The sequence below is a fragment of the Diprion similis genome, chromosome 6 (genome assembly GCF_021155765.1).
Source record: "Diprion similis isolate iyDipSimi1 chromosome 6, iyDipSimi1.1, whole genome shotgun sequence".
NCBI lineage: Eukaryota > Metazoa > Arthropoda > Insecta > Hymenoptera > Diprionidae > Diprion > Diprion similis.
The window spans coordinates 12,023,751-12,040,135 of record NC_060110.1 but is presented as its reverse complement, the minus strand read 5'-3'; the positions used below and the strand labels follow the sequence as shown (position 1 = coordinate 12,040,135).

The following is a 16,385-nucleotide window of genomic DNA, read 5'->3' as shown; positions in this document are numbered from 1 at the left end:
TACAAGCTACGTATATAACTCGCAAGTTCCGTTCTTCAAGGCGAGGGAAACGGAAGATGTAAAAAATGGTTGGAAAAAGAAGTAAAAGAAAGGATCGTGCACGAATGGGGCGGGGGAGGGGGAGGGAGGAAGGGGCGAAGAAACTAGTAGCCATTACAATACTTAACGAGAACGGAGAACGGAGAACGGCGAACGTTATACTGCGTCGTCTCCGACGTTGTGCGCGGGTGGGATGAATCACGCAGCTAGGGTGACGGTGACGGTGACGCTCCTCGGAGAGCGCGCCCAGGAATATTAAATCTACCGGAGCTTAGAGAGAGGATCGAGGTAGCGCTGCGCCTCGATAAACGAGCAAAAAGGAAGCGAGATGACAGAAATGGTTGTAGGAGGGAAAAAGTTCTTCTTCTTCTTCTTCTTCTTCTCGTTATTATTGTTGTTCGTTGTTGTTGTTGTCGGTTGTTGTTACTATTGTTATTATTATCATTGCTGTCATTATTATAACAAACTACAACTACAACGACAACCGATTCACTGTGATTATTCTCTTTGTCGTTGTCGTTATTGTTACTATCCTGTGGTTACTTCGATTTTTATTTCTCTCTCTCCCTTTCTCTCTCTCTCTCCAAAGAGAGCTGGAACCTGCACACGCACGGGGTTGCAGGAGGGTCCCGCGAGAAATGAAATACAAAAGGAAGGAGATGAAATAATGGTTCGTGCCCGTGATGCAGGGGGCCCGGCGCACCCATATCTACGCCCCCGTGGGCCTGTGTGCTCTCCTCTTCGTGCATGTGCGCTGCAACCTCCGTATCCCGGCAAGCTCGTGAATGTAACCAACGTTCGTAAGCTATGGGCACATCCGCCTTCGTTAGTCTCTGGACCTCGCGAGGATGCCTCGCCGATCCAACTTCGTGTTTCCTAGCTGACTCCCCGGGAGCCCCTCTTCGCCTCGCTCCTGCTGGTTCCCCTTGCCCTTTCCATCCTTCCGATAACTCTGGAGGAACGTCGTTTATACGCATTTGATGATAATTATGCGTGTGCCATGGAGAAGCGACCAATTAGCGTTTGGCGCGTGCCGTCGCGCCGATTCCCTTCGAGGATTCTCAGCCTGCGAGATACGCGAGGGTCCAACGATGGCGCAGCTATCGCGTATCGTGATCAGCATGAAGAGAATCATCCCCTCGTGAAAGACGTGTTAAGAATGTCTCTATTTTTCGCGTACAATCAGCGCGATAGATCTCATGCAGAGACAATTAATTATGGACTCATCTTACGGTTTGATTTTTAAGGAAAGAAATGGCGGGGCCTTACGCCGCAGGACAGGCGGCCTTACGTCGAGGAAGCGGAGAGGTTGAGAGTGATACACATGCAGGAACATCCGAACTACAAGTACAGACCACGTCGCAGAAAACACGCAAAGCGAGCCCCGGGGGCCCCGGCCTCGCCACCTACCGCAACAAGCGCCCCTGGGTCCAGGCCCAACCCCGCTGGGCCCACGATTCATCATTCCATGTGAGTATATATAAAAATGAATTTTCTCTCGTCGGCCGAGCGACAGATCTGGCGTAACAAAAAATCGAGAGACTGATTGATGGAGTGGGCATAAATCTCAGGTAGGTATATACATGTCGGAACGGTGTGCGTGTGTTTGTTTTAACTTCTTCGGGGAGCGATGTCACCTCTCGATACCTCGTATAAATTCGTTATCGGCGGGGTGTTTCGGGTTTTTCGGCGCATGCTTCGTCAGGCTCGGAATGCAGACGCGACTAACGCACCGTGAATTTTGCCATTTGTATTGCATGCAGAGCACTCGGGCAATCCTTTTGGAATCAACTTCCTCCTCGCGATGGTTTCTTACACTCTTAGGTCTTACGTACTCGTACGTTCCATTCCTCGACCGACGACGTGGGAAACGATTGTGAAACGAAAGATTGCGAATTGCCTCATGATTCCCTAACTGCGGCGAGCCTCCCCCGCGCAACCCTGCATCCGCCCATTCGTCAAGACTTTGCAGTACAATACTAAGCGTATGAGAAAGGATGTGTGAAAATATCGCACTTTGCGAACTACGATTTCGTATAAGGTTCGACAACTTTTCTTTGCAAGGTACAAGTCTTTCCGTGCATGGACTTCGGTCCGTTCAAATCGGGTCGCGCATGCGAATTTTTATCACTGTTTCACTTCAAACCTAAGAACTGCACTAGTTCGCTGTCTGTATTCGAAATTCCAAGAAGGTTGAGTTTCGTTGAAAATTCAAAATTGCTTAATAACACAGGCCTGCGATGATTTTTTTTCCCCACAAAACTGATTGTGAATAATAATTTTGGTAGGTATTAGGTACGAATCTGTGAAATAAAATATTTAAAAATTTCCATCACGTAAATTTTTGAGAGAGTTTTTTTTATGTCCTCTTAGTATTATCCAATTGTTGTGTTAAATATTTGTATTAATGGTAGTGTTGACATTTAAATATTCATCTATCCTCACTAGTTGTTGTTTATCGTGATTTTAAACATATTAGAGTCACTTGAGTACAGGAGAAAATATTGAACAGGAGTTTTCAAGAAAGTACAAAAAGATATCATAAATCTTTTTGATTCGTCTCTTAAGTCTTGCTGAAAACTAACACTGTTTATTTTATACCTAAACATTCAGTTTTGTATTCATTATACATTTTTTTCATGAAAAATTTATTTAAAAATCTGCAAAAATATGCATATCTTGAATAAAATTAAATCTCGACGTACTGTAAAAAACACTGGCGCTATATTTCAATTCAACATACCTAAATACCTAAAAAAAAAAAGCATTATTACCTGAGGAGGGAAATTAAAAGTTATATTTCACAGGCCAGTGTAATTAGACAGATTAATCAGCCCACAAAGGGATTTGCTTCTTGCTGAAACGGTTTTGAAATCCGGTACAGTTCGTTAAAAATACAGTAAGGCAGCACCATAAGGAATCACGATATGCGTAAAATACCAACTGGCGATTGCGTTGAGTGGAATTGAGACATTTTATGTATCTGCCTTGATGCATCGAGAAATTTGTGAACATACACCCATCGCTCCAAATCGCAATGGGTATGGTAATTGCATGTACAAAAAAAAAACCAGCCACTACTACAACAAAATCTAACCATAGAACCATAAAGTCTCGCAAAGTGATCCTAGGATAAGTTGTATTGAGTTGCAATGGTTGTTTAATGCAGAGCCACACGACCTCCCTCGAAATATAAGCATTATAGCCAATTCAGACAAGCTTGAGGTGTCGCTTGATGGTCGACACCGCGATAACCGGGGTCCCAGTAAGTGGGTAACTTACACGCCAGCTGGTTGAGGTGAGCACAGTGCCCGCCTCATACTTCTGCAAAGTGGACGAGAGGACGATGCACGTGCATGTACCTGTTCCTCCAGAGATTGGGTAGCACTGGCGTTCAACGTGCGTGTTGTTATATCTATCCACTGCTTTCACGCCGTAAACGCGTTATCGCCGATGGAACGAACTCCTCAGGCTGGTGAGAAGGCGCAGTCCTACGGAGAAAACTAACGATCAGGGATAGTCTCTGACCACGTAGACTTTGCTCGACGCTATTTTCCTTGAGATAACCCAGCCGTTCATGTTACACTAGCTGCTTGTGACGGCCAATAACGAACCGCGATATCTGCTCGCAATCGCTCGATAAATAATCTGTGATAACGCTGTTTTGCAGCTCTATATGCACTGCGGTATCGCACGAGACGCATGAAACGGCGCGATAATTTCTTCGCGACAACGACGGACCCTTGAAACGAAATAATCTGCATTTCAGGTCTAAACTGGACAGCTATCAAAACATGCCGCAAATGTCCTGGGGAGGACATTCGCCTATCGCATCTCTCTATCATCAGCAACAACAACAGCAGCAGCAACAGCAACAGCAACAGCAACAGCAACAGCAACAGCAACAGCAACAGCAGCAACAACAGCAACAGCAACAGCAACAGCAACAACAGACAATGCAAGAGTACAAGTCAGAAAATAACTCAATCTACGGAAGTCCTTATACACCGATCATCCACTCGCCGGATATTTCACCCGTCGCCAGTCCCGAACCAGATGGTAACAATAGCAAGTTTCATTTACGGTACTCACGTCATTGATCTCTAATTTTAGGATCATCGATAGATTGATTGAGAAAAGATATTTATACTTGTGAATTTTGCCGATTTTTTTATCCATCAAATTCACAAATTATGCCTACGAATCGAAGGGTCAACACGGTAGTTCTGTTCAAAAGAAAGTACCTACGACTCGGTATGTTAACGGTATATATGGTAATTAATGGTGGCATAAATATTCATGCAGCAAATTGAATATAAATTGCAATATATATAATGGTAACTTTCAAATGGAACGAGCCGGTTGCTCCTTTTACAGTTTTTGGTAACACTGATTAAACTGCAGACTCATTCGTAAAACACAGACGCGTTACAAGTCAATGGGTGCAACCGTATTTTAAAACTGGCAACTCTTTCCAGAGTATTCAAGATTTTCATTGAAAATGCACTTGCACCATGCTCGGCTACTTTTGTTATAACTATACGTATCCATCCACGTGTTTCCATGGCTAATTTTTATTTATAACATGACGAGTGCAGTAAATGAAGTGTATTTTGCTCGTAGGCGAAGGGACACACCTTTCTTCGGCGCAAAATGCAGACCCAGAGAGAGACTTAATGGAGGGCACATCCAAGCAGCACAACGATCATGAACAGGCAAAGCAGCGATATGCTTTCATGAGTGGGGACAGTCAATTACATCCCGCTCACAGCGTTGCCAACATATCATCCTGCCAAAACACTGGCATCTACACGGATACTCTGACATACAAGAAATCAGTACGTATCGCATTAGTATCCTTGCCTTAATATATTGATAATCATACGTTCCTAACTATCAATTCCGAAGCGTAAAGTTTGGTTAGTTTATACTGGGACCGCGAATCGAGGTGCGTCATTAGGAAGGTTAAACTGGTATATTATCATAAGGAGCAAAGTTTTCGGCTGAACAAAGAGCCGATTTTTATATCAAGGTCTGACCTAGCTGCACTCTTCGCACTACTGTGGTCAAGTATTGACAATGACATGTTGAAACTATTTTCGATATAACTCTGCATCCAGATCGTTGCAATAGTCGTTCAAAGCGCGTTTTTAAGTAGCCGGGATCCAGTTGGAGCTGAAGTTAGTTGGAAAATAGTTCATTCAGTAGACAGCAGTGTGCGCACTGATTAGTCAGCCACAACCGTTCCGCGACTGCTCAATGATCCGTGAATGAGTCTAGCATTCAATGGCTATGCATCGCATATTTAACTATTTGCATTTCCGACGCAATTTGACCTGCTGAAGGCGCACCCAGCATTGATTCGTGAAAAATGAACTTCTTTTTTGTCTCCAACTTACCACCATTGCATACAAGTCCAAGTACAAATCATGGAAATATATTAACCTGGCTTATGACATGTTACCCAGAATGTAAATATGCAACTTCTTTTCAAGCAGGTGAGCTACCTGAATTTCGAAAGGCAAACTTCGAATATAGCAGCGATCGGAATAGCCAATGGAATGATGGTATCATGCAACAAACTGCGATCAGGTTTTGAGAACGTTGGATCTGTTACGGGAACATTTTACCCACCAGTTGCTTCACCGCATGACCAATCAATGCACTACAATAATAACCAGTCGACAAAGTCGAATAATTATCCGATGCAATCTAGCGTCGAAAATAACTACAGCCCATGCAACAACAGGCAACAATCGATTGGAATACGCGGATCGTCAGATATTTGCTCAAGTAAGATATCGGATCACATTGCTACTCGTAAGACTTGGCTGTTCTCTGTCAACGCGGTAACTCTAACTCTCTTTGAAATCTTCAGACGTCTCTCACAGATACTCTCAGATGTCGCATCATCAAGATTACTCGTCGGAAGGCGGTTCTGGTCAGCAGCCAGTGATTATGGGGCACTTGGATCCGAGCATGGGGGATGATGAAGAAGACCAAACCCTGCAGCTTGAAAAATATTTCAAGTATCCGCACCCGACGTCAGTAGCTCATTCCAGTTTATCCTCCCAAAATCTTATGGACAATAATCACAACTATGCTAGCGATTTGCGGTACTATGCACCCCAGCAAAGCCAACTAGATCTCTCCAACGCCCAATGCGTTGTTGACGATCAAAATAAGGATAACCAATGCTCTAGCGTCAGTATCGGACATTCGATGGAGCAGTATCACCAGAACATGGAAGCTGCTAAATACAACGAACAACAACACCAGCACCATCAGCATCAGCAGCAACAACAGCAACAACAACAGCAACAGCAGCAGCACCAGCAGCAACAACAACAGCAAATTTCTCAACAAAATCAAAGTGTGGAACACGTTTCAAAGTCAGATGATGATTTTAGCGTTATTCTGGCTGACGTTCGCAAGACATGCTACAGTAGTTAGGTTCTATAAATTTTTTAGTCTGGTCACGGACTCAGAACGAACTTGATGCATTGTGGGAAACGGATCATGTTTGGTACATTTTATATTCTAATTGTCATCAAAGTTTACGCTGACGTCAGAATTTCGAAGGCATGTGGATTGGTCTGAACAGGAAAAAAATCGAATAGATTGAAAAAAGCATTGGGTGATACGAAATAGAAAGAGTACAGGTATAGTTCTGAAAAGCAAAATGACTGACTTTTTGATTATTTCTTCTTCTTCTTTTTCTTCTTCCCCTGATTCAGCTTCGTCAAAAATTGGATGTGACCTTGTTTCCACCGCTGTCGGCACTACAGGTTGGTCATTGCTGTAATTTTACTGAATTTTCCATTAAGTTTGTGCTACAATCACGGAATTCATGCAAATTGATACGCTGACAATTTTCTCGTCATGTTTGTTAGATCGAGCATGTAACATGCCGCTACGATTGGTGGAAAGTACGCGTAACCCATTTACAGATTAGAAACGACAGCGTGACCTCAACCTCGAGGCGAGAGTTTTCGAGGATAATGCAATGAGTGGAGCTCGATCCTTGAGCCACAAAACTTGGTAGAAAATTGTACAAAAGTTGAAAGGTTATTGGAGAGTGAAGCCACGGCAACGGCCCTGATTTATATTCATCTATATATCGATTGTTTCATTCTGGTAAGTAGTATTAGCACTAATTAAACGAAGTTATGATCAAATCATTAGCTAGAATTATTCTTATAAAATAAAACACCTATACATATATCCCTCGTAATCTTATTATTATTATTATTATTATCATCATCATTATTATTATTATTGTTGTTGTTGTTGTTGTTATTAGTGTGAAATTAAAATGCAAAGTGAAGATACTTATATAGACTGTACGCAATGATCGGGAAAGCTAAACTATTAGAAAAGAAAAGAATGGATGAAAAATTGAATAAAATCTTTCATATATATAATTGTGATACAGGTAGACATTTTTTCTGCTATGATTGTCTCTCGCGCACTGTTTTTCGCACGATGAAATTCGGTAATGGGCGGTAAAAAAAATTGGTACAACCCATATTCTTATAGACTGATATATTCGAAATGACGAATCAGCACAGCGAATCAAATGTTAACTTGCCAGAATTTGAAGGACGGAAAATAGTGCTAGGAAACATTCTTAGGTATGAATCAAACATTTATTCGTAATATATCATATTTTCTATGCTCGGCAAACTGTGGCTTTTACTACGAATTCAGTGTTTCATATACAGAATGTATATCATACTAATTCTCAAAATTCAGTATAATTCGATTCTTTGTTGGTCGAATAATTTATTAAAAGGAAACAAAGTGTTCGCGGAAATGACGACTTGAAATGCTCGAATGAATACTTGATTCGATTTCTGACAGCCAGGAATCATCAACTTTTGTACAACTGCTGTAATCCTTGGGTTTTTCCTATTACTGAGCGCGGAAGCAAGCTTCCGAGTACTCATTTGCAATATCACTCCACAATTCGGCCATGTTGGTTTACTTCAATTTACGCATTCATGAACGACTAACGTGACTAACTGCAAGTTCTGTGAACTGATTGTCGCCCATCGGTAGCATGAGTTGTCTGGTTTGAACTGCGGTTTCGCTAAAATCTTATTATAATTATAAGTAAAGTAAAAAATATACCTAGATATACATATATAGAGAAAAGATTGTTAGACAAAAATTAGACGCTGTACTAGATTGATAATTATGTACGAAAACGAGGCATGCGTAGATTTTACAATATATACTGTATTTTAAAAAAATAAATAATATTTTCACCGAGCATATACGCGCGTGTCAAATTTTTCTTACACCCATGTATTAAATGAGATGTCGTCAAAAATATCAAATCATATATATATCATTTTTTTCAAAAGAATTACCAACAGAAGTAGTATATATCTAATTCAATTTCGTGAGTAAACTGAAACACGTCACTGAAATTTCCAATAATTTACAGTTGCGTTGAAAAATTATTGCGTTTCCGTAATTGTATCAATCAAACTTTCCGATGTTTCTATATCATTACGACGCATACACGGGGGGAATCTAGTTTGGGCAGTTCACAAGGCTGCAGAGAAAAAATTCTAGTTATTCTTTTTATTAAATATAATATATGTATATAAAAATATGTATATATAATTACAACATTATATGCAAAGCATAAAACATGGTGATGTAGTGTTATACAATAAATATAACTTTTCGTAATTTGATCTTGTATACCGATAAATTTTACTTTGCAGTGATGAAAAGAAACGTAATGTTAAAAATTAACACTGTGTTCGTACCCCGACATTAAGGTACGGCACATAGTATATTATACATATACCTACATAAATATTAATTTTTCCAGTGAATATTTTCTCCGTATCGCACATATATATACACAGAACTACGATTTATCACTGGAAGTTCCAATTGTATACTCATACTTTACAGTTAGTAGTTATACCGTTATAACGTTGTGTAAAATTTAGCTCAGCTATTACGTAATATTACTATTTCTATTATTATTGTTATGATTATTTTTCTTCATTATCCATTATAGTCCCTAACTGCGTTACTCTATTGGTTTTTATATACATACAAATAATGTCATCATTTTTCTCTCACGTTTTTTAAGTTCAACACTGTCGAGACATGTTCATCGTTGCCCAAAGTGACAGCCAGAATTATAGCGACGCTTTCGTTTAATATTTTTAAAGCTAACTTGTCTATTGACTGACCATTCATGATACTCAAAGCGCAATTCGTGAATTACGATTCATGTATATCGGAATAGTTTCCTCGTACAGAATCACGAATAGTAAAGAAATCTCGATTACAAAAGAGAACATTTCATCAATTTCAACTAAGGTATTGTTATTTTTTTACAATACGTGTAAATAAAAAGTCGGGGAGGATTTGAATACCATCACAGACCGCAACGGTGTCGCGATGAAAAAATTTTCAGTAAACGTAAAAGTAAAGCATCAACAATTTCAATTGCACCTATTGTCTTATTTAATCCCAGTGAGCTGTGCTACACTTGAGAAAAACACGTGTCGTTAATGTAGTTAGATAGCTAAAATAGGTACCTCACCCGCTGTCTCAATTCAAGGCTTTGTTAAAATTAATTATTATAATATACAGCATCGATTATTCGAATCGCAGTACACAATCATAAATATCTATGGCAGTTTTTTGGTGTAGAAAGTGATTTTAAGTATAGATATCATTTAAATGGATTGATAGCTCTCCCACTGCGAATTAAATAATAGGGATAATTATTAAATATCGTTAAAAATACGTATACGTGTGTCGATATGAATGACTGAAAATTGGAATGGCATGAATAATGCAGCGAGGAATACTACTGTTGTGATCACTAATATTTATTATTTCATGATTCGGAATGTCAATTAGAGAGTATAAAAGGGGTTTGAACATTTCAATGTAAGCTAAGAGTATTTCTATCGATTTTCAAGTAAATTCACATTCTCAGAGAGCAGTTACTTAAATTAAGTATTCAAATCAAAGGCAAGTATTTTGGCTCTTGGACAACGGTTATTTAGTGATAAATATGAAAATAATAAAATTATCAAAGGTACAATTAATTTCAATGAAAACATAAAACTAAATAGTGCACCAAATGTTTTAAATTATATACTTGCAAGATTTATCTATCTTGCATTCTTATCATATTGAAAACGAAAAAAGTATAGACCCTATCAAATAGCAAAATAAATAACATTCACATGAAAAGCTGCATTGAGATGATGTAAATTTCACCCCAAGTCTGGTCAAAATAATAAAATTCGTGAACCTACTTTTTAGCACAAAGCGTACATTAATTTTAAAATACATTTGGAATGTGTTTGTGAAAAGTCACATTGGTCCTTTCTGTGTATACTTATTGTGTCAATCCGATAACTTACGAATGTCAAAATACGGGAAGAGAATTATCAATCAATCCATTCAATGAAACTGAATGAAAAAAGTCGTTGCGAAAAATGATCAAAATTGATTTTCAATCACATACTCAACATTTTATGCGAGGTAACTATTTAACTAGTTGATTTATGTACAATCTTAGGTCAAACCACTAGCAAAAGAGTCTAACAGCGCCCAGCAAAATATTGCCATAGACCATTTTTCAAAGAGTTACCACAGAGATAAAATTGAAGCATCCTTATTGCGCAATACTTTGATTTCGATCAAACATTTTGCATCAATCGTAGCTTCGAACCCGGATACATCAGGAACTGGATACTGTACCAAACCAGTAACCGAAGCATTACTGAACGCCATTCAAAATTCTGAACAAAATAGAGAGAGCACCATTTATAAGACGGCACGAATCAATTAATATACTACAATCACGTGATATGGTGTCCTCAATGTATCCTTGGGATACTTCCAAGCGAAAGATTCATCACTCTGGATTATTTTTTTGATATTTAACAAATGACTGCGTGCAAATATCAGAATAGTACTAATCTTTGGCGAATATTCAGCACACTTCTTTGGATCTTTTTACGCTGAATTCACACCAAAATATTTAGAGGGAATTTCAAATGGCAAGGATAATTACCGCCCAATTATAATGAAGGCCTCACCCTCAATTGAAATAAATACTTTTAACAAGACAACCTGACTGAATGAAGAACAGAAATAAAAACTTTTACCAACTGGATACAAAACTTCGGATGAGTTTCGACGCTGCTGTTATATATTTCGTTATTTTTTGCGTTGAAGATAAGAGGCCCACCTATTCCTACAAAGGCAGTTTTCGTCAGACTTTATTTGGTGTGAATGTAGCCTTAAGTGTTACGACCTAAATAGATGTGTAGAAATTAAAGCTATTACGCTAGCAGATGTCATTCGTCCCACAAACAATTCTGCTTCAATTGCGAATAGTACGAAAATATGAAACACTTCTTGCATGTTTTGATTCCGCAGCGGTAAGAACTCGCTGGTTTTTTACCGTCACCTTTACCCTTGCAGAATTTCAGTCCGCACGGATACCAGCCTATACATAGTTCTAACGAACAAGTGCACGGCGCCCATAAATTTGACGTATCTGCACATTTGGGCAGTGATGCAGGTTTCGACTCATTCCCCACCTGCTGTGTGGCTGGGGTAGTCGTGAAGTTACGCGCTGTTGCCATAAGGGCTGCTTCCGAAGAACCTGACAATTGATCAATATTACCGTCTTTTTCTCAGAATTATCAAAGGAAATGAAATGGGGATATTGCTTGGGAATCTAATAGCGTGGTATATTTCACCAAAACTGCATAGTTCATGCACTATTGCATGAATTTACTTAAATTCAGTCTATCATATTTCAGCGTATCGAAAAAAAAATTTAAACCTTTCCGTGTTTCAGATTCATCATAATGGCAATTACGAGGATGGATGAACTAAGAACATCAGATAAAATATAGCGTTTATTGAATCGCAAGGAATCAGATGTAGAAGAGAATTTCAATTGCGATTGAAAGAATTTTTGAAAATTTTTTTCAATCTTTCTAACTTTGAGGAAAAAAAATTCATGTCACATTGAGAAGAATGTGCGAAAATCCTTGTATTTTTCTCAACTTTCAGAAATGACTTAAGTTAGAAATTTCCTGAGTTTCCAAGTTTAAAATGCCACTAGAAAAACTTGTCGATTGATTAGAGATCGTGAAATTTTCAAAGCATATATTGAAACGATTACTCACCAGGTCTTTGCACCCACTGTTTTAGATCATCGTTTCTCGTGTAAGTCGTGTCAGCAGCTTCTGCGCATAAAGTAGCAACATGCTTAGAGATGACGCCGGATTTGGATACGTCGAGAAACAAATCCATAGTATAGTTGCTGTGACCTCTATCCTCTTCGGCAATGCGAATTGTGCCAGGATTTTTTTGCCTCAGCTTGGACATTGCATCGGACGATATAAAATCCATTTTGTAGAAATGATTGACAAAACACATGACTTGATACTGATTTTGCCCACGTTCCTCCTCCCCTAGTACCAAAGCTTTTATCACCTGCACCTCCTGCAGATCAAAATCAGACACTCGGTTCAGATGAAAATAAGTGCAATAAAGATATAGATTGTCAAAAATGGACGATACTGATCTGTCGTAAGAATCTGAGCCTAATTAAATTGACCTTGGTTAATTTCTTATGCTACAGCTTTATCTGTAATTTCTCTTATCTAGCAATCAATTACACTGAGCTTAATCGAAATCTTACGTCATCAGGGATCAGCTAAAACAGAGCTAGAATATTTTCCTGTGAAATTTGACTCAGATATAGAGGAACAGTTTCAAGGGTAGATTCCTGATTGTAAAATTTATCAACTTCAACAATTTCTAGGTAGCAATAGGTTTTGAATGACAATTGACTTAAATGCACCAATCAAGAAATTGCAAAGCAGGTAAAGCAATTCACCTCATTTCAAACTTTTCGGTTCGTCATTTTCATTCCGTAACTTCGTTAGTCATGATCAATTTCTATTCTCATTCAAATTTTGGTTATAGAAGAATAACTTGACTGATCAAATGCGATGGGAACTGCGATAAACTATATAAAACCATAAGAAATCAAAGAAAATCTGCGAACAGCTAACTCACATTTCTGAAATCTACGAGCTGAGTGACCAGCGTGCCATCGGATCTCTGGAACTCAAGGCTTATAGTATCGTCAGTGACGTTGGAGGAGATCGTCTCTAGGAGGATATCTCCACCCTGAAAAAGTATGTTTTAGGTTATCTCTTTGGAGTCGACTAAAGTAACAAGCAAATTAATAAAATGCGTGCAATTACCTGGTTCCTGACGTTTATCAATAAATGTGGCATGCAAACACCGCAGAGGCATTGCAGCACCGCGATACACACCAGTGCTATTTCACCAAACGTCTTCATTTTGTTGAGTAATTGGAGTTGAAAACTAATACGAGGAGCGCCGCATCCCAAGGGACGCGGTGATGTCTTCGTAACGATTGTTGCATCGGCCGAAAACTCGTTAATACAGTGAGATCATTTCAAACAATTGACGAATCTCTAATTTTAACATTTCCTACACTTCATTTTTTTATTTTATTTATGTAAACTCCAGACTCCAAAATGCTCCAAAACCTCACTGGCACGAGCCACCCATTTTCCTGGAATCACAGCCACGAGCAGTGACACCAGCCAGAGGCAGCTCGAACTTCGAACTTCGAACTTCGAACTTCAAAATCCCCACGACGTTACCACTCAATTATTGTACTGACCGTGGCGCCATCTGTGCGAAGATAGGAGCAACTAGATTTGGCGCGCATATTCAAAACTGCTTCTATGCTCGTGAACAATTTTTCAGACTATGCTTGTGAAATCGAAGGTAAAAATTTTTTTTACACAGTCTTTCGATTAATGAAAGTTGCTATAATATTCTAAACTATTTAGTTTTTAGATGTCTTTCTACTGGTATATTCAATTTGTAAACCAGAGATTCAAATTAATTTTTGAATCTTAAACATTCTGTTTGAAATACTTGTATAGAATTCATTTTTTGATGAATCAGTCTACTGGAATAGACGACAATCGTGTTTTAAAAATACCCTGATGCAAAGAACTAAATTTCCTTAAACTCGCTTGATTAATTTATTGCTTATGTAAAACAGTCAGACACGTTGTTCTATAATTCCAAGTTCAATATGAAGTAGAATTCACAAGTGTCGTCCGATTATGAGAATATAAATGAATTCTACAAAATTGTAGAAAACAACTATTCACAATAAATCTATAAGCAACTTTGCTTGTCGCTGGTGACTGAAACGGTAGTTTCTAAGTTTTTGAGTAGGCGTACAAGGATAATTTGTTATTTGCAGCCCACGTTTGCAGGGTCTGTTAGATGCCAATTACGTATACACATCTACGTGAAATAATTGATGGTTCTGGTTCCGATCGTTGGGAAATTTACGTCTTGCTTACGGGGCTTCTCGTTTCCAAGTTCCCATGCATAAGACTATTTTCACCGCAAGCGATAACAACAAATAACGTTTATCGCAAAGTGCATCGCGCGTTATCGATGCAAATACTGGGCAAGGTAGCAAACTCGACGGCGTTTCGTAATCTTAAAAAATCATATGAAACTTTAGAAATCACGAGGAAATTTCATAATATGAGATCTTAAAATCCCGTAATCAAAGTAAAATTTATTTGTCAAGTAATCTCTTGTAATAACTCTATAAAATGTAAGTAATAGCAAAATACGTGATTATGGTATCAATTTTTTCTCCGGTGAAACACCCCGTGTACATACAATGTAGAAAGGAACGTCGATTCATTCAATATATCAATATATATTCTCATTTCTACTTTCCCTATTAAATCTCATAAACTTTTGTTCCGAGCATTCACGCTTCAGGTCAATAATAGTTTGGACAATAATTGCCTGAGCTATTCAACAAAGACAATGTACGTCTCCGTGTAATGTAAGCACTGCAGAGCTCACTAGATTATTGTTTCATCGAAATGTAACTGCCAGTTTCAGACCACGACTCTTACTTGAAAGTGGCATGGTACCCATTCTACAAATTTGAAAACAGCGAGGGTCTCGATACGATTAACAATAAACGTGACGTACGCGTTTCGATCAGACGGTCGATATGGAATGAGCGCGCGAACTTTATAACAGAATCTATTGTGATAAGGTGTACCCAACTCCCGTAACAAAGTCATGCCATAAACGACTAAACCTTAACTTGCTCGATGCCAATGAAAATGCAAATTGTATCATGGCGTTGGAACGCGATATATAACTTGATGCGAGCTGTATTAAGCAAAAGTTTCGTCGTTGCATTCTCGCCCGTATTTTTTCAGGTGAGAGATTTCAATTTCCTCTTCATTCCTCTCTACGTCCGCCACTTCACAAGTATTATAATAAATTGCCGCATGACACTCGCGTCTGATAGTCAAGATATCCTGAACCCAATTCACGTCCCACGCGCTGAAAAAAGTGAAAAAAATTTCAACCCCTGAGCCTGGTACAACTCGAATATCAATATAAAGCAGGCTGACTTCGACGTAACGCCCACTCAGACTTCATATCTGAGTGTGCTGGACCCAGCGCGAATACGTCAGGATTACAGGATCCATAATGCATGCGAGCTGGATGAAGAGAGCGGGAGAATGATTTGTTTTCTCGGGAAAAAAGATCGCCTTTTGTGCCATCGTCGCGGCCAATTGCCAATTAGCCCTAATTACATTATCGCGAATGTTACAGGGAACAATATTGTACACCTACAAGTACGGGCAGAAGGAAACAATGTCGCCATTGTATCCTTACATGGAATTTTGTGGTTGTATGCTCGTCTCCTACTTAAGGGACGGTACTCGACATCCTTAATAAAATTACCTGAAGAGATTCGTTGACGAATAAGCTAAGCAAGAACAGACAAAGCATCCTACGCTCAACGCAACCGTAAATCTTTCGAAACCAGAAGCTCTACGTAGAGATTCAGTATTGTCGAATAATCATCTGGTAGAGCTACGTGTTTATTGGGGTACTGTTTCTTGTGCTCGAATCACATCACGTGAGCGTAAAATGCAGTGTAAAAACCGCGCATACATACGTAGTTGAATTTTCACGGGTAGCAAAATGCAATCGGAATGCCAATAAAGCACGAAAAAGCTACCTAGAGTGCCTGTAAAACGAGCCCTAGCGCTACCTGGTACGCGCTGAATGCAAATTAGCGCTATTTTTTTGGCATTTTTATTGGCCAAAAACTAGGCAACAAAAAGCTGTGACAGTATTTTGCTGCCTGTGAAAATCCAGACATAGGAATGAGTTGTATATCTTATTCCCAAAATTGAGAGTAGAGTTTTTTTTTATTTAACAAG

The 16,385-nt window shown here is 39.0% G+C and overlaps 2 protein-coding genes across 4 annotated transcripts in view; one reads left to right on the top strand and one right to left on the bottom strand.

Annotated features, from left to right (window-relative positions):
• LOC124407578 (probable serine/threonine-protein kinase DDB_G0267686) overlaps positions 1–8,356 on the top strand; it is a 29,759-nt gene extending 21,403 nt beyond the window's left edge. For all 3 annotated transcript variants that reach the window (XM_046883851.1, XM_046883850.1, XM_046883847.1), the window contains exons 4-8: positions 1,287–1,509; positions 3,809–4,098; positions 4,663–4,877; positions 5,538–5,832; positions 5,918–8,356. In XM_046883851.1, coding sequence (XP_046739807.1) covers positions 1,287–1,509; positions 3,809–4,098; positions 4,663–4,877; positions 5,538–5,832; positions 5,918–6,492 — 1,598 coding nt within the window. In that variant the 3' untranslated portion in view covers positions 6,493–8,356. The remainder of the gene's footprint in view (positions 1–1,286; positions 1,510–3,808; positions 4,099–4,662; positions 4,878–5,537; positions 5,833–5,917) is intronic.
• Positions 8,357–10,149: 1,793 nt separating this feature from the next.
• Positions 10,150–13,606, bottom strand: LOC124407604 (out at first protein). Its single transcript, XM_046883899.1, has 4 exons — positions 13,326–13,606; positions 13,135–13,248; positions 12,237–12,555; positions 10,150–11,704 (listed from the first exon to the last, which is right to left on the bottom strand). The coding sequence occupies exons 1-4, from the start codon at positions 13,422–13,424 to the stop codon at positions 11,394–11,396; spliced, it is 843 nt and encodes a 280-aa protein (XP_046739855.1). The 5' UTR covers positions 13,425–13,606; the 3' UTR covers positions 10,150–11,393.
• Positions 13,607–16,385: the final 2,779 nt, after the last annotated feature.

Excerpts from the sequence above, each read along its gene's own strand:
- LOC124407604 (XM_046883899.1), bottom strand. The coding sequence starts at position 13,424 with ATGAAGACGTTTGGTGAAATAGCACTGGTGTGTATCGCGGTGCTGCAA. Across the intron at positions 13,249-13,325 it reads TGATAAACGTCAGGAACCAG|GGTGGAGATATCCTCCTAGA; the intron begins GTAATTGCACGC and ends ATACTTTTTCAG. Across the intron at positions 11,705-12,236 it reads ACAGTGGGTGCAAAGACCTG|GTTCTTCGGAAGCAGCCCTT; the intron begins GTGAGTAATCGT and ends ATCAATTGTCAG.